General features: G+C 37.6%; 1 protein-coding gene across 1 annotated transcript in view; it reads left to right on the forward strand.

Annotated features, from left to right (window-relative positions):
• The window catches only part of LOC138711961 (fatty acid synthase-like), a 116608-nt gene that overhangs the window by 23107 nt on the left and 68499 nt on the right, over positions 1–25002 (forward strand). Inside the window, exons 9-15 of the mRNA XM_069843282.1 lie at positions 9499–9729; positions 10796–10985; positions 11111–11340; positions 15205–15488; positions 16096–16240; positions 18129–18245; positions 20540–20648. Of these exons, the coding sequence (XP_069699383.1) occupies positions 9499–9729; positions 10796–10985; positions 11111–11340; positions 15205–15488; positions 16096–16240; positions 18129–18245; positions 20540–20648 (1306 nt within the window). The remainder of the gene's footprint in view (positions 1–9498; positions 9730–10795; positions 10986–11110; positions 11341–15204; positions 15489–16095; positions 16241–18128; positions 18246–20539; positions 20649–25002) is intronic.

Consider the following 25002-nt stretch of genomic DNA (forward strand, 5'->3'; position numbering starts at 1 on the left):
TTTAAGAGCAGAATTTTTAATTTTGTCTCTATGTCTGTAAGATCCGGAAGTCCACAAAACTATATCATCTGCAAATAGTGCTGTTTTCATGTTTGATTCCTCTAATAGGGAGGGTAAGTCATTTATATAAATATTGAATAAAGTTGTGTTGGGGACAGCGCCCTGAGGTAGACCTCGATATGTTTGTCTGTAACTAGAAAGTGAGTTATTGAATTTAGTGGCAATGAATCTTTGACTAAGGAATTCTGATATCCATCTGAACATATTGCTGGAGATACCTAATTTCTGGAGTTTAATAATAATTTATTTCTCCAAACAGAGTCATATGCTAACTGAAAGTCGATAAATATTGCCAAGGTATCTTCTTTCTTGTTAAAACTATCTTTTATTCTTGGCCGAGACATATGACTTGTTCATTGGTAGAGTGTAGTTGTTGAAAGCCGGCTTGTCATAAGATTACTGAATGTACATCAGAAAATATAAGATGCCCCAATTGCATCTTATCACACATGGCTACAGAGGACACGTGCCCCACAAAACGGATGGAACGTAACATCATTGATAAAATAAATGATAATAACGTATCATGATATGACGCAATCCAAATAGTGACTGGGAGGGAAACATACTCTACGATTACCCTGACGGCAAAGGACTCAGAAAAAACACAACAATTCCCAATCTTAAAGGGGACTGAAATTGATCCAATTAAGACTTCGGACAATACCCATGCAATAAATATGGGGACTAAGAAATTGGATAAGAACCATCAACAATACAAGCAAAACCCTAGACAGAAATTAGAGACTGTAACAGACCACACTCCAAAACGGTCTAAAAGAACTGCGGAACAAAGCGCCAAGAACCATTCATTCACCAAACTCCTTCATAGAGAAGATCAATATACTAACCACTCCTTTTCCGGGAAAGCCAGTAAAATACAGAAATCCTCAAACACGTTGCAACCAATGGAAGGAAAGAGGAACGGTGGAAGTATCATTTTATTAAGCAACAATTATGATAGTCGACTTCAAATAAATGCTCCTAAAATCTTACTATTACTCCAACTATTCCCGACTGCAACAAAAGAACAACAGAAAATCTTACTTGAATTGCAACTCGAATGCCAACAAGGGATTTGTCACTAATTCAATGGAATGCGAGGAGCATAAAAAATAAAAGAGAAGAATTCGATCAATATATATCAGGAAAAAATGCGGATATAATCTGTATCGCAGAGACATGGCTACATCCTAAACATTCCTATAAACATCCACAGTATAACATTATCAGAAATGATAGAGACCAATATGAGGGAGGGGGAATATTAATGATGGTAACCAAACATATTACCATCATCGGAACCTCAATAATATCCAATTACAACCAATCTTTTCAAGCCATTCAACTAGAACTAGAAAACTATATTATCATAGGTATATACAACAGCACTGGCAATTATATAACCAAAACCTTTTGGGAACACCATTTTAATATGCAACAAAAGAAAAATTATATTATAATGGGAGACTTTAATTTACAACAACCTATCCAAGACACTAGGGATGGTAAAAAATACAAATTTTTTAGAGATTTTGAATAAACATAAAATAACCATCATCAATGAAGATTGGCCTACAAGAATAGGATACCACCAACAGGAGGATAGTTCTCCCGATTTAACATTCATATCGGAGGAATTAATACCATCTACAATTTGGAATACGGCTAACGAAACTATGGGAAGTGACCACCTTATTATTGACATTAAAATTAGACAAAAAGGTCCAGTATTGTATAAATCTATTCAAAATCAATCTAGAATAAAACTTAATCACAAAGCTTTCCAAGAAGAACTTCATCAACCTAAATATCATGGAATAATGAACGAACAAAACATAGGTAAGTTGACAACTAAACTGATAAATATTGTGGAACATCACAACATTAAGAACCATAATAAGTCTAACAAACCATTTACTTCCAAAATGAAACCCCCATGGTGGAACAATGACATCATCAATGCAATCAACCAACGTAAAGCAGCATGTACAAAATTTATTAAACAAAAAACCCAAATCAATTATATAATATACAAACAAAGTCAAGCAAAAGTAGTGAAATTAATAAAACAAGCCAAAAGACGTTCATGGAAAACATACTGTTCGCAAATAACGCACAAAACACCTATAGTAAAGATATGGCAACACATTAGATGGTTTAATAACAAACATCAGGGCCGGACAAATATGATACAACTAAACATTAACATGCAGCAAGATTTCTTACGGATGATAACACCGGATGAAGTCCCACAAAATATTCTTAATAGTAATAATAATAATTATCATCAAGATATGTCCACGGCCAAGCACCTTCTTGAACCAATTTCCTCATCAGAAATAATAAATGTATTAGCTCAAAAACGCAAAACTGGTACGTGTCCAGGCCCAGATAAGATCGCCTACCAAATACTCCAAACCTTACCAAACCACTTTTTACAGGGCTTAGCCAGGAGTTACTCAAATATAATTACCTCGGAGAACATACCGGTTTCCTGGGCTCAATCTTATGTGATACCAATTCAAAAACCTAACACCAATGGCTTGAAGTATACTGACTACAGACCCATCATATTAAGCAACACATTAAGGGAAATATTTGAGTCCATACTCACCAACCGAATCGCTTTCTATATGGAAAGGATGGGAATATGGCCAACTAACCAATTTGGATTCCGAAAAGGACAATCCACGGTACATGCAATACTAATGTTACTCACTGAAATATATGCAGCATGGACCCGAAAAGAATTCCTCATCGTCCCAGCATTGGACATATCGAAAGTTTACGATAATATTAACCTACAAATATTATCTACCACACTCTGACAATTTGACATTCCCAAGGCACTCAATGATAGTATAATAAAACTAATGACAAATAGGCAACTAAGATTTCCACCATCATACCAATATCAAGATACCAGAATGACGAACAACGGGATACCCCAAGGTTTAGCAATCCAGCCCTCTTCTTTTCGCCTTATATACATCTCAAATCTTCCATCTACCATTGACACATTCATGAATTAGCATGTATGCAGACGATATAATCATTACCGCCCGTATTCCAACTACAACACAGGATCAAACCATTATTCAGCAGCTTCAGAAGGACATTACTAACATACAAAACTACCTCCTAAGCTTGGAGCTACAATTAAACGCCAATAAAACTCAATATACAATCTTCTACCATCAATGGACTATGCCAATTATTCCTCACAGAATTTTCATATCGAATATAGAAATTGTCGCCAAAACCAAAATCAAGATCTTGGGAATCACGCTGAATCACAACTTAAAAATAAACAGTCATTACGAAAATATTATCCACAAATTACAGCAAAGAGCAACTCTATTCAAATACCTAGCCCACAAAAAGTGGGGCAATCACCCCAAAAACTTACAGATTTTCTATAACAACGTATTTCGGAGTGTGCTCGAATATGCTCTCCCCATATTACCTGAACCTAACAATCAAATTAAACAGAAGATACAACGACTGCAATATTTAGTGGCAAAAAATCATTGGCGTCAGTGGTAATCCACAAAAGGAAACCACTCTAAGAGAGATAGCTTATGTTCCACTACATACGAGACAAATATGCATGGCCATAAATTTTTAGCATCTGTAGTTACGAACTGCACATCACCACTATACATAAAATAAAAGGGGTCATTACCTTATATGAAAGAGAACCGCACACACATAAGTTTCAGTTACCACAGATATATCGAATATTTCAATCTTCATACTTACTGCAGAAGGCCCCCTTATTGCCCAGGTATCCCATATACTGTATTCCCTATAACACTCTAATCCAAACAATTCCGCATGATATTAGTACCTTCCACAAACATGACATACAAACCTCCAAACTATTCACGGAATATATTTTTCTAAATTATAGACATTAGCTCAAAGAATTTGAGTGATCACAAGGGTCCTAAATACAATAAACATGTACAATATATGTGATGTGATACATGAAAGAAAAAAGAAAGTTAATTGTTGAAGGTAAATATAAGTGGATTAATTGAAATAGAGATGATGATGTAATATTTGAAGAGAATCCTTGATAATATTTATAAGAATAGACATTACAGAATCAAAAGGAATGTGAAGTTCATTAAGATAATTCCATGTGAATTTTGTGATTGAACCTCTACTGTCAAACAGCAAACCAATGACGGACCATTGTTTAAGAGGGACGTTGTACTTTTGAGAAAGATAAGGCAGACAAGGTTCATATATGGACTTCTTCTCAGTATCAACTTCGGTGGCCTGATTTAGGTTTCTTTCGAAACGGATAGTAGGGTCAAGAACAAGAGCCCGTTTTAAGCGTCCGTTAATAGCAATAATGTCTGCTCATCTGAAAGAACCATCTGATGATACACAATGCACTTCCTCATGAATCTCCCAATTTAAAGTTTTTAACGATATCGCCAAAGCATGTCGTACACGATGATGTCTAGCATTGATCAGCAGCTCGCCTTTGGGACATTGTCCAAGCACGTGTCCAAGTGTTTCAAGCTCACTACAGTTTGGATGACGGCAGCGGGTTGTGCTTAGAGTTCTGCCCGGTATTGCGCGAACCGCCGAAATATTGCTTGACATTTTTAAAGCATTGGTCCATTCTGAGGAAGCTAGGCCCTTTCGATTGCTTACCCATGAGTTAGCCTTGGGGAGATCACTATAAACAATAACCCCTTTACCACGCAAGGTATGGTTTGTCCAAGTTTGGAATGCGTCATTTCTTAAGTGTTTACGAATTTTACGACCTGACCAGTTGATAGCATCAATAGCTGCGATATTCAATTTTGACAGAGCAGAAACTTTTTCGCTTACAAGGTCCCTAACATTGTGGAGATGGCAGTCATCAACACGAAGAAGAGTATTACAGATATTTATGTGTTGTACATAAGCTTCCCAAGATGCTTTCATTAACGAAAGACCACGATATTTTTTAGGGGAGTAAAGCATTCCGTCTGGGCAGTCATGAGGAAGACCAATAAGCTCTTTGCATGCTCCTCTGGTAACTTTATCTAAATCATTAAGAAATTTGGTTTTGATTTGGTAGAGTGGAGCACACTGTAAGGGATAAGTAAGAGTGGGCGAGAGATATTGATTCATAATCGTTACAAATGTCCAAACTTTACCACTACAGACTCACATCATATTCACTGATGGTTCAAAATCCAAAGACGGAGTGGGGGCAGCATGGATCAATCAAACAACGCACACTTCAGATAAAATCAAACTATCCAATGAAAGCTCCATCTACACGGCCGAACTGATTGCTCTAAGACAAGCATTAATTGCTAATATCAAGATCAGGGATAGTATAATCTTAATCTGCTCCGATTGTAAAAGCGTCATCCAGACAATTACAAACACCTCAGTTCACACCCGATACTCATGGCTTGAGATAAACATAAAACAACATTGCCATACCTTGGCACAAACCAACTTTATAAAGTTGATCTGGATTCCAGGTCACGCCAATGTAAGTGGAAATGAGATAGCAGACAAATTGGCTAAAGAAGCGACAAGACATCAACATACCTCATTCTCAACTACACTACAAGACTTCATTCGTTGCCAAATAGGACAGATCCCAGAATTATCAGAAAGACCTGTACAACCATGGTACAAGAAAAAGAATGTTAATAGGGCATTTATCTCTTTCATATCAAGTCTCAAATTGAAAACAACACACACCCCTAAATACTTACATTTAATTAGACATTGGCATTCATACAGTCCTCTCTGTAGATTGAAAACTCAAAAAAGTTTCATATCCATTGTTCAAGAATTAAAACAGAAAATCAATATCCCGAATTTAAAAGAAAACCTACAAATTAAACCAAACCCTTTAACTCTATTAAATATAGAATATAATATAAATTTAACAGAAGAAATACTAAAATCAGAAGTAAACACTGAAATACTAAAACAATTGTCTTTAGAGACTATTAATATTAGGTACCCTCCACAAAACTGGCTTCATTTATACACCGACGGATCCTTGATCTCCAGAGAACAAGGTGCCGGTGCAGGTGTTACGTGCTGTCTCTTCTCACTTTATAGATCTCTTGGGTATGGAACAACAAGTTTTGATGGTGAAATCATTGCAATAAGTGAAAGTCTCAGGAATCTTCTATGCCACATCAATAAATTTAAAAATGCAGTTAGGCCTATATTGTCAGACTCCAAAGCAGCTATTCTATCAATAGTCTCTAAACACACACCTTCATCTCAAACAGCAGAAATAACTAAAATGCTCTCTCAATTAATATCACTCAATAAAAGAATTGTATTCCAATGGATACCATCCCATTGTGGAATCCTGGGAAACGAGAATGCGGATGCTTTAGCAAAGAAGGGCAGCACTGCTACTTACAGACCTGTTACTAAATCTACGTATTACTCTGTGAAAAGATTTATTAAATCTACATACTTAGACTTCAACAAACAAAATTTGATAACTCAATCCCAAGGGAAAAAATGGAACTCTCTGCATCAAAATCCACAGTTAATTCCCGATTTACCACGAAAATCGTCTGTAGCTGCATTTACATTGGCAACAGGCCATGATTGTTTGGCCAAACACCTGCGTAGAATTGGAATATATCAGTCCCCTAACTGTCCATTGTGCAACTCAAACTAAGAAATGGATTCGGAACACCTCAAAATCTGTGCTTCAGTGGCTGACCATGATAATATCTTTGAAAAATATTGGAGTGCAAGACGTCAAATGACTTTATTGTCAAATGCCTGGCATTAGAAAACAACAACAACATTTAATTAGACTGAGAGAAACACCCCAATGTACCTGCCAAAAAGCCATTGGGGATATTAACTACATCTTCTTTCAATGCGAATTGTACAAACCTGCAATTGATGAATTACTGAATGATATAGGGAAAAACATTGGCTATGGGCCGTGGAAAATACCGGATTCACTAACTAATAATGAAATTCTATTAGGACGTATTCTATACCAACATATGAAGAAATGTAAAATAAAATTTTAATTATAGAGATGATGGTAACACTACACTAGGTGTTAACAAGTGACAAATACGGTGGACTAGGAAACAGAAGGACGCCAAAATATCCCCAACAGAAGGGAAATATGACTTCAGAAAAGAAGAGGATGATGATGATGATGATGATGATGATGATGATGATGATGAGGCATGATGGTAATATATTCTGGGTGGTAACAAGCTCCAAATACGGAAAGATTAGTGAACAGAAGGACGCCAAAATCTTTCCTATATAAGGAAGATACGTCAATAAAGAAGAGGATGATGATGATGATATTGAGGCATGAGATCAATATGAGATTCAAAAGTGACGTCGTCTTGAAGGAAAAGCATATTATGTCAGTACTACTACAGGACACAGAGTTGCAGCAAAATCAAACACACAGATAGAATAAAGTGCACTCAGCAGTTTACTGTGGAAGAGGAAAGATCGTTCTTACAATCTGTAACTTATATACCTACGGGACGACCAAAGAAGAGCAAGACACATTTCTTATGGGTTTTATAGAACGCTCACCAGTATCACAAAGGCGTTCTCAGAAATAAACTCCATTTTCCCGTCAATTCATCAAATAAGGTTTGAAACAGTTGAAATGTAATGAGTCATTGTTGTGCTTAATGTTACCGATACATTATATAATAGATTGTCCGACAGTTTGAAGAAGGACAAATCCACTAGTTTATGACCAATGTGGCTGGTTAAATTATTTACCTCTTATTTTTCTAATAGCTCCATATTATGATTAAAACATAAAAGTGTGTGTTTTCTATTTGAGGTGAAATTCCATAAAGAAGTAAACAAGAGAGTAAGTTTTATATGATTTCTGAAAAATTATCTTTTTGGAATTACTCCCTTCTTGAAACTGGTGATTCAATTTTAATTATTTAATTACTACAAGATCCTTCATTTAAAGGCAGTCAGAACTGGTAAAGTGTACCAGACATTCATGAACAATGTAAATAAGAAACATGTAAGTTAATGGAAAAGGAAAGAGGAAAGAATGAAGCCTATGTAAATAACACAGAAACGGTATAGAATATAAATTGCAAATATTGGCACCATACTGATGAATCTCTTGAAGGCACTAATGACTATTTTTCTCGTAACGATGTTATTAGTAAGGCCTAATTTCTTATATGTTTTGGCGCAGAAGGAGGTTATGGATTCCTGCTTCCACCATCAGAGCAATAACCTCGATTTCTGAAAAATGTTAAGTTTCTTTATAGTGTGGGATTGTCGGATCATATACTTGTACATAATTAATCTTTTCATCTGGAATATTTATATACATAGATGGCTCTTGATATTTAATTCTATAAATTCTGTATTGGGGTTTTCTTATACAATGTCTACTTGTTTTGTGTCTTTATTTACAGCTTATAATGTTTTTTTTTTTTTATCCAATGCCACCAGGTTGTCTTTCGACATTTCTGGTCTTCTCTCCTAGCTGTGGCTTAGTTGTAACCCACTTCTGAGGTTGGGGCGCCTGGAAGGCGGAGTTACATTACCCCGATGATGTGATAGGATGATTATGATAATGTGGTGCCAGGAGAGGTCTTAAATCTAAACTTAACCTAAATTCCAGACCATGGACGAACACAGGAATAATCCCCTTTAAGGAAAAATTCCTGTGCTCTAACCGGGAATCGAACCCGGGACCTCATGAACTATAGCCAGAAGCTCTGTGAAATGTATGCAATTAGAATGAACAGCGCAGAACATTGCAATATTGTAATGATTTAGATTGTTATGAGTTCAGAGTGCATGTAACAGGACAAACTGCACTATGGCAGGGACACGCTATTTATGGCGACTGCTTTATGCCATAATAAAGCAATCTGCTGCAATGAATCCAGCATTATGCTGTTGCATTGCAGTGTGGCAAGCATAGTGGGCCCTTGGGAAAAATTTACAAATCACAACAAGAAATTTACTTACAATTATTCGATTAAATATTTTTGATTGATTAATGTTACAACAGAAATTGATAGATTAATCGGTTAGATTAATTGATTAAATCCCACAACACTAATATTTATGTTTTAATTTTTCGTTGTCATTAATTCTTTTTTATTGTTTCTGAATTCACTGCAAAAATGCGAAATCAAACTAAAACTGCGAAATTCTCATAAATATGGTAAATTAAAAATAATGGTTGCTAAGAGTACCATAATAAGAAATTTTATAATGTACAGGAATACTGTGGTAGATTTTTTATATTTTTTATTTACCTATATGATTCCTTTGTATTTATTACGCGAAAAAGGGTCTTACTTTATTCCGTAACACTGTTACTCATAAGTCGCACTGTGTGTAGTGATACCTGCACAGTTAGTGTGTAGCAGCCATCTTGTAGGAATCTGTCTGTGCTCTGTCCAGTTCTGGCCCGGCTGCAAGCGCCCCGTGTGGCTGGTGTTCAGTGGGCTGGGCTCGCAGTGGCCCTGCATGGGACGGTCCCTGCTGCAGCTGCCGACGTTCACTGCAGCCGTCGACAGGTGCCGGGCGGCCCTGCAACCCCACGGCGTGGACGTGCTGGACATACTCACGTCCGAGGACCCCGGCACCTTCAGCAGCATTGTCAACTGCTTGGTGGGCATCGCAGCCTGCCAGGTTAGTATCGGTTTTTGTTTGTTTGTTCATCCCTTTACGATTTTCTGTTTCTTTTTTCTTCCTTCTTTTCGTCTTATGTTTCTTTAATCCTTTCTACCATGTCTCTTCTATTTTTTTTCTGTCACTCTTCCTTCATTTCATTCTCTTCCTCTTTTCTCCTTCCTGTTACATTTCCTCTTTTCCATCTTCGTTATACTCAACAGGTAGGTGGACATAAACATATGTGAGACTGACTTGTCCTTAAATTGAAAGAATTTCATTTCAAAGCACTGAAGTGTACCCGGACTCAGGGCCACTCTCCCCCTCGCTTGCAATGAGTATTTGTGGTCGGATATTGTGTCTACTGTCACACATACTGTGACAAGGGTAGGCCAGCAAAGGGGAACACAGTGGGTAGAACTTAAAATGAGAGGGATTCAATCAGACATCGGAACTTGAATCCAGTGTGGCTTAGATTCTGACTTAAGTAATCTACTTCTCAAAGTTTTCAGAATCTAATTAATATGCAGATATAACTAAATCAGTGTAACGTAGCCTAATTAATTCTTGTATATCAATATTAATATATTGGGGATTATTCCTGTGATCGTCCATGGTCTGGAATTTAGGTTAAGTTTAGATTTAAGACCTCTCCTGGCACCACATTATCATAATCATCCTATCACATCATCGGGGTAATGTAACTCCGCCTTCCAGGCGCCCCAACCTCAGAAGTGGGTTACAACTAAGCCACGGCCAGGAGAGACGACCAGAAATGTCGAAAAGACAACCTGGTGGCATTGGATTAAAAAATTTATATATATTAATATTTAACTGAAACATCACATTTATAGAAGCTTTGAGAAGTAGGCTGCTTTAGTCAGTATTTCAGTATACCGCATGTGATTTAACTGAGTCATTCTTTCGTAGAAGAAAACTCTTTGCGAATGTTTTTTGTATTTTCCTCTCCCTAAAAGATATCTAATAACTGGTCCATGCCTCACTGACACCTGGGCCATCCCCCCCAATGGCGGTCCTCCTGGTCTGGGGTAATGTTTGATCTGCAGTGACGCCCCCTTGTTCACAGATAGGCCTCGTGGACGTCATCAAGGCCGTGGGCATCGAAGTGGACGGCATCGTGGGCCACTCGGTGGGCGAGCTGGGCTGCGGCTACATGGACGGCTGCCTCACGGCCGAGCAGATGGTGCTGGCTGCCTACTTCCAGGGGCGCGCATGTCTGGAAGCCAACCTTGCTAAAGGCTGCATGGTGACTGTGGGTTAGTTGCTTGTATCTGTTTTGCCTGTCAGGTAGCAAACATTAGACCACGATGCTTACACTTCACTCTTTGACATATGGCACGGGTTCAGCTGTGTATGGTGATACATTGTAATGTTATTACAGGTACTGGAGTGCAGCACATGAAGAAGGTGTGCCCCCCTGACATCGAGGTGGTCTGCCATGATGCCCCGAACTCCTGCACCTTGTCGGGGCCAGCCGAATCAGTGAAGAAATTAACGAAGCTGCTGCAACAGAAGGGCGTGAGTGTGAGAGAGCTGCACTGTGCAGGCGTGGCATTGCACAGCAAGCAGCTGGCTGGCGTCGCACTGGTGCTGCTCAAGAACCTGCGGAAGGTAGAGTGCAGCACCATCACCATCATCACTAGTAATCATCATCATCATCCATAGCGCTACAGCCCGGATCGGGCCTTGGCTTCCTTAAGAATTCTTCTCCATCAGTCTCGATCTTTAGATCACTAGTAATATGGATGCAAATATCGCACCTCCTGTAATATAGTGCAGTGACTCAAAATATGTTATTTCTGCATGACTTGAGGCTTTCCCGGCGTTTGATATAGAATAACTCTTCTCGGGTTCTCAGCCAGGTGAGTTGGAGATTAGCTTCCAAGCTTTCGACGGCTAGCTCTGCCATCTTCTTCAGATGAAAGCTTGGAAGCTAATCTCCAACTCATCTGGCTGAGAACCCGAGAAGAGTTATTCTATATGTTATTTCTCAAAAAATAAACCTTTGAATCAGGAACAGTGTCATTGTCGTCGTCGTTGTTAACTGATGCTGAGTTCTTGGCAGTAAATCCATTGTCTCACTTGGTTTCCAATATTAGGAGAGTGACGTAACAGAGCATATAACTGTTTTAATATGGGTACCATATTTTTATTTATGGCAGTTATATCACCTATATGCAACCCCCAAACTGTTTGAAGGACCACACCTGTCATTAGTTATTGTGTCCATATGACTTAGTCAGGAGGATTGTCAGATAACTTCACCAACCATATCCCCTCTTCGCAATTTGGGGGACACTTATGCATGCCATGGTAGGTCAGCATGTTGACTGTGACTCGATCCCTAGAGCCTCTTTTGTTAAAAACAGGTTGCACCATTGGAAGGTGAATATGTGATTTGAGTAGGAGAGGCTATGGAATCCACTTCACTTTTCCTTGCAACCTGAATCAGGAACCATATAGGCAGTGGAAGAAAGATTTTTTTTTTATTTTGATTTAACAGTTGAAATACACTACATCAGTGTTTCATGTGATGCACTGAAATATGGTGTTCTCATTATACAGGGTGGTCTAAAAAGATGCTATCACTTATATGGAGGTTGTGTTATTATGTTTATTTTGTTATGTTTGTTGTTATGTTTGGGCTCAGTTCAATCAGTGAACACCTTCAACCTGGGCGCCACCATTCTGGATGCACACATGCATCTGTTGAATCTGCTCTAGTTTACTCTATAACACATTGCGACAGGCACAGACTGAATGGACTGAATCACGTTGATGATTCGTTGACGAAGGTCTTGCAGATCTCTCAGTTTCTCAGTATAAACATGTTGCTCATCATCCCCCATAACCGAAAGTCACATGGCGTGATGTCGGGAGATCGTGGCGGCCATTGAAAGGGCCCAGATCTTCCAATCCAGCATTCTGGAAATGTCTCATCCAGGTACCGGCGAACCACCAGAGCGTAGTGAGCTGGTGCACCGTGCTATTGGAAGTACCTGACTGCATGATGTTAAGTGCAGTGGCGGTTCCTCGGGGGAGGGAAGGGAGGAACGTCCTCCTCACATTTTTCTTCTTTTGAAAGAAAATATCGAATTAAATATATGCCTTGAAATTCGAGGAAGATTCGATAATTTTTAAGTTCACAGCTATAAGAAAACCTCGGTTGATCGAGTTTTAAACGACGCGCGCTCATGTGCTGTAGAAAACTGTGAGAAGGATGCGAGATTGTTTGTGTAGAGGAAAGTCAATCCATTCCTCCTTTACTGCAGTTAACACACATAGACAACAGCGCGCTAGTGGCCAGAGAAAGAAGCAGAGTTTTAAAGCGAGTAAATGAACGGAGAGGGAGGAGATCCTCCTCGGAATCAGCGCATAGGTGGGAAATAGAAACCGACTGGTCTTGCAGCAAGCTCGCTACCGCTGCCATCTAACGATGCTGCATTCAACGAGACTATAACACATCTAGGAGGAGACACAATAAAAACAGTTTTAACGCAAAACTTTGAATGACACCATATAAACTTTCTTAAAATTATAAATCAAAATATATCATTCATTTCACTTTATATAAGGTACTATTCATGGTTTGAAACTTTCGAGGATATCTGAAAGTTGAAGTTGGATTTATATAAAACAAAGAGGAAGTAGTTCTACATTAGTATCGCAGATCTTTTTGGCCCCTGAAATTCACTTCCATTCATTGTCTACTAGACAGGGCAACAGCCAAGTTGTCAGTTTTGTACAAATATATTTGAAATTGAAAGTAGGTACTCCATACTACATTATTTTTAACATAAAAAAATTAATCGGCCACCGGCTGCTTTGAGCAATAATGGTAGTATGACTTTACAAGAACTGACATTCTTCAAAAGCATGTGATACTGAACTTGTAAAATGTACATGTGGCAACACAGACCACGTGGGTAAGTGCAGGGTTCTCGCTTTCTTAACGGATTCTCATTCCCATTTCCGTAAAACGGTTCCGGTTACGTGTTAGTAGCTGGTCTCTTCCAACACGTGTGATGCTGTAGTGTGCGCGAAAAATTCTGCAAGGTTGTGAATTTCCTTGTACTTGTTAATTTGTGCAATTATCCAACAACGAATGTAAGTGAAAACATAATATATTTTGGACAATTTAGGAAACTCAGCTTACAAAAACAGATTATTGCTATACAAAAGGGAAGGCCAACCCTAACACTATCTGGTCTTACATGTATGCATATAGACTAATTTATAGCATGTTTCATTGAAGAAGGTGTCATTTTCGCTGTTAACTTCTTTCCTCCTCTTAACAAATATGCAGGAGCCGCCACTGGTTAAGTGGGATGTTGTCTTCCATGAACGTGCACAGCATGGCAAGGTATCGTTCACTAGTAACGGCATCTGCGGCAATAAAGAATGGACCCACAATACCCAGTTTTGACATACCACACCAGATACCACTTTTGGTGAATCGCATAGACTACATGTTCTCGGAGTTCATGCGGATGTTTTGCAGACCACATCACACAGTTGTGCGTGTTCGCCTTGCCAGACACGTGAAATGTAACTTCATCCAAAAAGAAGAAGAGAACATCAGGATCGCAATGTGTCATTTCAACTAAAATCTGCAATGCTTCCACACGACATCACTTATCACGTTCAGAGAAGGCCTGCACCATTTGCAGGTGGTACAGCTTCATTCCCAGATTGGAATGAAGGATTTGTAGGGTACTGTGTGTGAAATATCCAGCTCCAGGAACAGATGTCTGCTTGACTTGCTGGGACTCGTAACATGGCCTCTTAGACACACAGAATGTTCTCCTCTGCAGTCATCTGCAACAGAACTTGTACGCATCCACTTGGTGTAGATCCGACAGACAGTCAGACGTGATGGAGGATCCTTCTCAAACCATTCCTCAAACTTCCTACACATTACACTAATGGATTGATACACTTCCATCCAAGCTGCTACTTTCCTCACCCCCCCCCCTCTAGACTCAATTGTGCCATAACCAAAAACAAAAAAACATAGACTCTTTTGAAATACTACAACGTTATTTATTTCTGTATGTCTAAGGCAACCAACAACACGCAATGACAAATGTACATAAAATTCAAACCTGCCTTGACAGCAAATAATACACAAAATATAAACATAATATCAAAAACTAAACCTCCCATATAAGTGATAACATCTTTTTGGACCACCTGTATGTAAGTCATAAAATACAGGAAACATGAATGCAATTATGCATTTACATCCATTTGTTTCCTTGTTTCTTTCTTAACTAACATTCTTCAATTTCTTTCTCCTTTATGATTTAAGGCTTTCACTGTTTTAAACTGCTTTCTCATCCTCCTTTTGTCACTTCCTCTCTCAATTGTTTCTTTTTCCCCCTTGCTATATTACTTTCACTTTGTCTTGCATTCCTCTCTCCTGCTTCCCTGCATGTAACACAGACCTGACGTCACTTCTCTGTGCTGCTGCAGCTGATCCCACATCCGAAGTGCCGGTCTGCCCACTGGGTGAGTTCCTCAGCACCAGGGAACTCATTCTCATCTGCTGAGTTCCACACACAGTGCCTGCTGGGCCCGGTGCTGTTTGCAGATGCAGCGAAGCGCATCCCACCCACTGCCGTCGTCATGGAGGTGGCGCCACACGGCGTGCTGCACGCTGCCCTGGGGCGTGTCCTCCACAAGGCTGCGGTGTGCCTCGCCCTCACGCAGAGAATGCAGCCTGACGGCACTCACCTGCTGCTCACTGGCCTGGGCAAGTACGTAATAACACTAAACAGGTCCTACGAATTTATTTATGTATGGTATGTCTTTAATTATTTAATTATTTATTTGTTTATTTATTTACTTTATTTATTTATTTTTTATTTATTTATTTACTTATTTATTTATTTTATTTACTTATTTATTTTTATTTATTTTATTTATTTATTTATTTATAAGTTTTTATTTATTTTATTTATTTACTTATTTATTTATTTTTTTATTTTATTTATTTATTTATTTTTTATTTACTTCCTTATTTATTTATTTTTTATTTTATTTATTTATTTATTTACTTATTTATTTACTTTATTTATTTATTTATTTTATATTATTTATTTATTTATTATTTATTTTATATTATTTATTTATTTATTATTTATTTTATATTATTTATTTATTTACTTTATATATTCATTTTTTATTTTATATTTTGTATTAGACCTATATTTTATGTTATATTTTATTCTTTATTTCATTTCATTTATTTTATTCTATTTAATTAATTTATTTTTATTTAAATTTATTTATTTATTTTATTGCTTTCATTTTCTATTGTATTATATTTTTGTATTTATTTATGTATCTTGTTATGATTTACAGGTTGTTTCAATTAGGACTGCAGCCACAGCTGGCGAAATTGTACCCCCCAGTCCAGTACCCCATGAGCAGGGGCACCCCCATGATATCCCCTCTGATCCTCTGGGAGCACTCACAGGATTGGTACGTCATGTCATACAAGGCGCAGGTAAGTGTAGAAAATGGATATTGTGTGCTGCTTCCTGGTGTATGTACAGATACAGAAATAAAATTTGGAACGTCCTTATTGTATATGTTTCACTTACAACACACTGCGCATATACACTAAACAAAAGCCCCTGTATATATGCTACTAGTGGAGAGTCTTGCGAAATTGTTGCTCACACACAGGTGGACTCCCATCAAGACTAACACCAAATTGTAATTCCGTATCTATACATTGCACTGTTAAGTGAATATCCTCAATAAGTTATTTCACCTGCTCAGAAAAAGTTATAAATGTTTGATTATTTCAGTAGTAGGATAATTTGCTTCAAGTTTTAAAGCATTTCCTTTCCTTTATATATATATATATATATATATATATATATATAGAACGGAAGGAAAGTAATGCATTTCCCTCATATGCTTCAGTTCCCAAACCACTACAACATCCTCTGACTTAAGAGTCTTCTCAAGCGGAGTTTTCAGCGACAAAAATCTCCAAATCTATCCTTACTACACTACGCACTGTCACTTTCGGATTTGAAACAAACTCTCTTCGCTCTCTACAACATCATCCAGCCAACACTCTGTTCCCAGAATGTTCATCACTGTAGTTTACTCCAATGGTCAGACCAGCATGTTTAATATCTTCTCTTTTTTTCTTATTATTATCTTTAATGAATTGATTAACAGTTTTTGTAGTATTTGTTGTATGTATTTTCCATTTTAATTCTCTCAGTGTTTCATTATATGTATTGCAATGAAAATATTCCCATTAAAGAAGCACATTATATTGGTACTACCGTCTCGATATTTTCCTTTAATATGCTGACAATAGCTTGACAAACTCCTGGGATTATTTGACCGATAGCCTTTTTGAAATTCGCAAAAGGTATTGAAGGCTTGTAAGCGAATCCTCTGTCACCAAGAATATTGTATAAAGTCAGTGCAAACCTGGAATATTGAGATGTACTACAGACAGTCAACCAAAAATAGTGTTTTACATACTTTGTTAATTACACAATAACATTCTTCAAAGGATGAATTGAGTTTATTATAATAAATATTGTCCTATCTTGACTAGAGATTGGCTCTCGCATGTTGTTGTTGTTTGTTGTTTTGTAATGCCAGGCGTTTGACAATAAAGTCATTTGACCTCTTGAACTCCAATATTTTTCAAAGATATTATCATGGCCAGCCACTGAAGCACAGATTTTGAGGTGTTCCGAATCCATTTCTTGGTTTGAGTTGCACAATGGGCAGTTAGGGGACTGATATATTCCAATTCTATGCAGGTGTTTGGCCAAACAGTCATGGCCTGTTGCCAATCTAAATGCAGCTACAGACGATTTGCGTGGTAAATCGGGAATTAAATCGGTTCTCGCATGTTGGTGGCTGCTTTTTTAAAGTTTGGCCCGATTTTCATCAATAATTCTTCAAAATTGATCGAAATCATCCGAGTAGTCCTAAAGTTTTTATAATGGCTGCCGATTTCTTGAAATTTTGCAGCACTCTAGAAATTACTCCCCAACCGCTTCTTGTACAGATTCGTAGGTCTACATTTCTTTCTGTTGAAAATGTATGCTATTGCTACCGGAGTGCAAATAGCAGTTAGCAAAGCTTCGTCGTTTTCGATTGTCGTGCATCATGCGAGATAGAATGGAACTAAGAAGGTGTTCGAGGCTTGCATGCCCTACTCAGATGGTTCGTACCATGTGCACCACTTGCTCGAGAGGGCACAATTTACTCAGCGCATTACATGTAATGCCGCATTACCGCCGTAGCACACCTATGTATGCCTGGCCTAAGACAGTGTGAATGTACAAACAAGAGCTGTGAGCTCCCATGCAGAATTGAACATCACAACAACAGTGTAGTAATTATTGTTGCAGAGTACACTGAAGTACGGAGAGAAATCTTGGGACATCGACCTGGATGACGATATGTTGGAATATCTGTCTGGACACGTCATTGACGGCAGAGTCCTCTACCCTGCCACAGGCTACATTGTAAGTGCACCATGATTGTGTCTGAGGGTCATAGACACATCCGAAGTCCTATAAGAATATTGTGAGGTAACCAACCAATAATACTTCAGCATAATTCGTTCAGACAGAAATACCTACCTACTGTCAGTCTGAGTGATTATATCGTCGATAGAGGGAAATCACGTGACAGTTACTTAACGGAGTCTGTTTCTTTAAATTATTTTAAACAGTTATATAGGTGCTGGCTTTAGGGGGCAAGGCACTTTCTGCCCCCTAAACGTATAAAGCTAGGGGCATCGCTCTCCCAATAAAGTAATAGAGGGGCCTCACCTCTCCAAATAATTCGAAGAGAGATTCCTGAGGCTAAAAGAAAAGTAATTAATTTATTTAAAAGATGAAGTAGGACATGAGCCAGAAATGGTTACTTCAAATCCATAGACAGGGTCAGCTGTCACAGTGACCATGATGCAACTGATAATGCACTTGACATCGGTGAATCCCCACACATGACGCAACAGTGACTCCACTTCTTTGTCTATGATCCACATTTTTTCAGTCCAGTTCATATTTGTTAACTATTGTGGTCAAGCAGTAACGGTCATAAGTATTACCAAGTGGAAATAATAATACGGAATTAATAGTTCAATAAACAGTGTATTCGAATGTATTTTTGCCTAATATCTGTTAACAAATTATTGTTACCTATGTTCAAAATTGTTTTCATAAGCAATTAAAATTTGAAAGTAGCCTAACTGTTATCAATATTCAGTTTCAGTGGTTGTTTCTTGTGATGATCGTTGTCCCAAGTGTGCACCTGTTAAGTGATCAGTAATTGCAATGTAACTGTTGATATTGATATTGTCTAAAATAAATCTGCTATAAAACAGAACAATAATAAATTGCGTTATAAAGGTATGATCACATGTCGCTACTTTTGTAGCGCTGCAGTACAAAAAAACTGCGCAACTCTTGTACTGCGACGTGTGAACAACGGTGCAACCCGAAAAGTAGCGGCTGCCGAACCTGCTGCCTGCTACTTTTCCATGCTGCGCGCAACTTAAAAGTAGCGACGTGTGAACGGGGTTCTCAGGGTTGCAGCCGCAGCATTTTTGATATCGGTTTTGTTGAAACTGTTGCTGCGGTTGCAACCAGTGTTACCACCCAAATGTGCCAGTGATACTTTTAATCCTTGGATATATTTTAATGTTAAATGTGATGAAAATAAATTATTTGTAACAGTTATTAAATACACAACACAGTCTGAGCATAATTGCTGACGATATAATTCACTTTTTAAATTTTTCGTAGTGTAGTTCCAAACAGGAGGGTTGCCAACATTGATTACGTGAATATACTGTTGGTTATCATTTAAGTATATAGGCGTTTTTAAAAGCTTTATAGTAAAAATAATGTCAATTTGTGAATACTAGATACGACAGAAAAGCAAATATAGATAAGTAAGCTTTCGCATGAGTTTCTTAATAATGCGAACATAACCACAAAATGTATATTGAGAAGTCAACATGGAGATGGGAACCTGCAGCATGACTGCGGCTGCAAAAGTAGCGCCTTGTGTGTGAACAGACTCGCAACCTCCAGTTGCAACTTTTGCAGCACTCTGGTTGCGCAGCACAAAAAGTAGCGTGCAGCGCGCTACTTTTGGCTTACGTGTGAACACGACCCGCAACTTTTGCAGCTGCAGTACAAAAGTAGCGCTGCAAAAGTAGCGACGTGTGACCGTACCTTAATGGTGGTAGCGCAACTAACAGTCATCACTGCAAAGATCAACAAGGGTGAACAAAGCAATGAAGGAAAAAGTAGTGCACAGTGGCCGTAGTTTTCATGTATCTTATATAAAAAATCACAGGACGTTATTTTCTGTAAAATGCATTTTTGAGAAACATCAATTAAAGTTTTCTTCTGGGCAGAGTCCTGCCACACCCAATATTTCAAAGTGGTCGGCATCTATAAACAGTTGTATAACACTATGTAGACGTCCAATTCCGAACAGTAAATGTTTTCAGGAAAGAGCTAAGACTGGACTAACAGCCCAGCAGAAAGGGGTGGGGGGAACCGGGATGCAATATAAATGGATGCACAGTACTCACCTCTGTTTATTTGTCTATGGGACACACACACACACACACACACACACACACACACTTACACATGCATGCATACATTTACGTAGACATGTACACAGAGACTTACATCTTCATATACTGTGCCTATATGTGGTTTAATATTTACTTATTCATTTTATGGTATCGTTCCCTATACACTCTGCATTATGTTGTGCATTCTCTGATTCACAGGACCTCGTGTGGATGACTGTCAAAATGATGCTGGGCTCTGTGTACACCGAGATGAATATCTGTCTGGAGAATGTGCACTTCCACAGGGCCACCACTATCCCAAAGGATGGTATGGCTATCATCATCACCACCACCACCATCGTCTTTTCAATTGAACACATGCCCAGAAAAATGGGTTAACCCTCAAAATTAACATTGTCACATTAAGTGCTGCAATCTGTTGTCGGTTATAAGAGCTATCTTTTCTAAATGCTGGGCTATCCTCCTGCGATCATATTAGGTTAATACAGTGATCCAAAGTTCTTGTGTTTCACGATGTTTTTTCTATAACTTCAAGAAGGGGCTAACCAATTTCGCTGCGATACACCTGAACTCTAGTGGAGAGTATCAGAACCAGTGGAAAAGTAGCTAGCTATCACCCATTCTAATAGATACAGTCACGCAACTCATACGTTTAAAATATGCCAACATTTGACAGCTGGCGCGACAGTAGCCCTCTAGCGGCAGGCAAGTTAAAAGTGTGCACACGACATATGACAACACATCAGAAAACGGGTTTTGCGTAATTTATTTTATATGTTTATGTTATACAATGAGTGTATATGGTTCTTATTAATTCTACTTTAGAACCCTAGAAGAATTTCACATGCAGTTAATCAACAAGTTTCAGAAGCTGGGAATAAACGTAATTCTTTCTGCTCCTTACAACTGAATCATGGCCCTGATCACGTATCATGGTTTGAAATAATATAATTGTTCGTGCGTGGTCGGTTAATTCAATTCATTCCTAAATATATTTATGAATCATTGGAACTTTGTATTTCCTGTGAGAAGAGTAAAAATTAGTAGCTTCAAAATTGTAGGGCATATCTCGTAGGGTACATCGCGTGGTGAACTCGTCTCCCTATTTCCTGAGAAATTAACGATTTTGCATACCGCAAATTGGGGTAAACTCGGCCGCTGAGGTAAACTTGAAAATAAAGAAAAGGGAGAATTTAAACATTAATATGAAGTTCATTATTTTTCCATTTCTTGAGAACCGGTATTTCCTTTATTATTTCGAGTCACAAATAGTGCTGATGTTATGGTTTAAATTTTCACGGCAAGTTTACCGCATTTTACATTACATTTACAGTTTTCACACATAATGCCTAATTTTAATTTATCCTACCTACCCCCATGCCCCCCAAGTGCCTTCATGGCATGTTACGGGGATACCTTTACCTTTTTTACCTTTTTATATAATACGTAATTTACATGCAATTACTGTTAATATGACGTAGGTGAGAACAAATAAATTAACACAATTTTGTTGAAAAAATTGTAACTTCAATTAACTCAGAAAATGTAGGCCTAATTTTATTTTCAGAGCAGAAGTGGTGTAAGTTAAAAATGGGTAATGAGGGGTTAAAGTAAATATTCTGTAAAATACAGCGCAAAGTGGCAGTTCATATTGAATGTATTTAAACTATAAATAGTCAGTGAATAGCACGAAGGATATATTAATTGCTACTTTGCGCTGTATTTTACAGAATTTTTACTTTAAACCTCATTACCTGATTTTGACTTACACCACTTCTGCACTGAACGGCACAAATAATCATTGGGAATGTAAAATCGACACCAATAACAGTCATGCAAATTATTACAGAAAAGATTGCTTTTTATATGAAATTTAAAAAGGCTCTTTTATTTCTTGAGAACTTGACACGTCTGCCACATGAATCTACACCAAACACATCAGAAATTTATCGACACAGTCTGGATTTATTCAAGAAGTGAATATTTTGCAAAAGGATTACAATACTCATGAATTCTTGCAAAATTAACACCATGATACCTACTTGAATGCTATATAACATTCTTGAAAAATATAAAGAAGAAAACACGAATACAAAAATTATGGAACTACTTGCATTAAAAACTGTAGATACATTATCCAAAATCGGAATGGTTACACATTTACACATATGATCTCTGCAAAAAAATAATATACTGTAACAGGTATTTACTTTGTTTTTATTTAAACTGTCCTTCCTTACATACAAATAGGTAACTGATAAGTAATAAATGTTTTATAGAACACAATACGTAGGCTACCTACAACGTGGATTATTGGTTATGACTGGGTTATGATTTTCTCTTGGTCTTTAAGGGAATCTGAAGAACGACAAATTCGGAGATTTAAACTTGTAGTTACTGCAATTTTCGTCATTGCACACATTGCCTTTATTCCGAAGCATGATTAAAACGTTATTATAACATCTCACATCCCTTTAAACCACGTGCTGGGTGTATCAACCCTATGACCAGTGCCTTGCCTGCCGCTTGGGCGCTAGTGTCGCGAATGTTGGCAAAAAAAGTGTTGAAGTTGCGCGACTGTATATATTAGACTGTGCTATCACCAAGTCAAATATTTTAAATGAGAAAAATATATCAAGTGTAACTATTATAAAGTTTTGTAGTACCAATATATTTTAGTTTTACAGAATAAAATATTAGCAGGATAACACTTTTATAATCTACGAATTTTAAGAATATAAATTACTAACCACATTTACTGCAGTGCTTTTACGGTGTTTATGTTGGTACACTGTGCTCGGGCTATAAACAGAAACCAGTGTTGCCAATTTAGTGATTATATTACTAGGTCTGGTGTTTTGAATGAATGGCTGGTGACAAAAAAGTATATTTTAGACATACATACTATCTATAGGGTGATCCATTTGGGCATGAATAAAATAAAAACACCGTAAAACATTTACTATTGAACTTTATTTGTTGAAACTTTGTGCATACAACACTGTCATAACATGAGAGGGGTGATTTGTTGAAAAGCTTTTTAGTAATTTTTACTCTCATATCATCAATGTTCCTGGGTTTCTGTGAATAGACAATGTCTTTAACAAAACCCCACATGAAGAAGTCAGAAGGGATTGAATCTGGGGAGTTTGGGTGCCAAGCCAAGCGATAGCTGCTTCTCATACTGGGTTTCGCCTGCGACCTCCTGCATGTTTTTTAACACAGACTCTGTTTCTACAAATGTTCGATACCACAACATTATGGAATCGTATTTAGGTACATTACGCACACCATACTCACGTTGAAATTCCCTTTGAACTCTTTTAACACTCTCAAATTTAGCATACCAAAGAACACATTGTGCCCGCTGTTGATTTGTAGTAGCCATTAGCCATTTTAATAAAATAGCTTTATAATAATAAATTAATATTGTCTATACCCATACGGATCAGAGATCAGACTAAATTCTAGTGTTTTTTTTTTTTTTTGGTGACATAATCTTGTGACTTTCCAAACACTAGCCATATGAGTCATTCCACGTCAGATTGAATAAAATCAGGCGACAATTTACCTCAGGAACTTAGATTTTTTTTTTTTTTTAACTCTATGAGAGTATTGTAATGGATAAAATATAATGCATGTATAGTTTTGTTTGCCAGAGAAAAGCATATTTTCGTATCAATTGATTGTCGAAATTTTCAAAATCTCGCATGAACCTCTTTATATAACTTAGCATAGGTATCTCCGGTTATATTTATCATAGAGAATTGTTGTTTATGTCAATTTGAAGCTAAACTTACTTACTCCAAGGCGATTACATTCCTTGAAGGAACAGAGCGTTCCTAACAATAGAAGCCCATTCTTTTCTGTCCTGAGTTCTTCTCCTCCATGCCCTTATACCCATCTCCATTATATCTTCTTCAACGCCTTCAATCCATTTCTTCCTTGGTCTCCCAACACATCTTCTACCATCCGGCTTCCCTCTATAAATCTTTTTCAGTAATGATCCCTCGTCACTTCTTTCAACATGGCTGGTCCATTTCAACCGTGTGCTTCTAATTATATGCGGTTCACCATATATCTCATAAAGTTCCTTGTTAGTTCTAATTTTCCATTCTCCATTTTGGGCCCTTATATTCTTCTCAGAATTTTTCTTTCCTATGCCGCAATTTTCCTTTCCTCATTTATTAGTAATGACCAGGTTTCAGAGGCGTGTGTAACCACCGACCTGATTATTGTTCTATATATTTTCTTTTTCCCATTTCTTGAGAGATCCCTAGATCGTAACAAAGAAAGTAAGGCCCAATAGCATCTGTTTCCCGCCTGTAATCTTTCTTTAACCTCTGTCAATACCATATTATTATCAGTTATCACACTCCCGAGATGTTTAAAGCTCTGTTTTCAATTGTTATGGTATTACAGTGCATCCATCTACCTTCCTCTCTTGTAGCAATCATATATTTAGTTTTATTAGTGTTCAATGTCAAACCCACCTTAATACTTTCTTGTTCTAGTTGGGTAAAGCTAGACTGTAATTCTTGCACAGATCTACTAATCAGTACATCATCAGCATATGCCAAAATTTGAACCATTCTGTTATACAAATCTAGTCTTTCAGGTGAAGCTCCCTGTAAAGCAGATTTGAATAATTTCAAGGGAAA

Source organism: Periplaneta americana, chromosome 2, assembly GCF_040183065.1.
Source record: "Periplaneta americana isolate PAMFEO1 chromosome 2, P.americana_PAMFEO1_priV1, whole genome shotgun sequence".
Lineage (NCBI taxonomy): Eukaryota > Metazoa > Arthropoda > Insecta > Blattodea > Blattidae > Periplaneta > Periplaneta americana.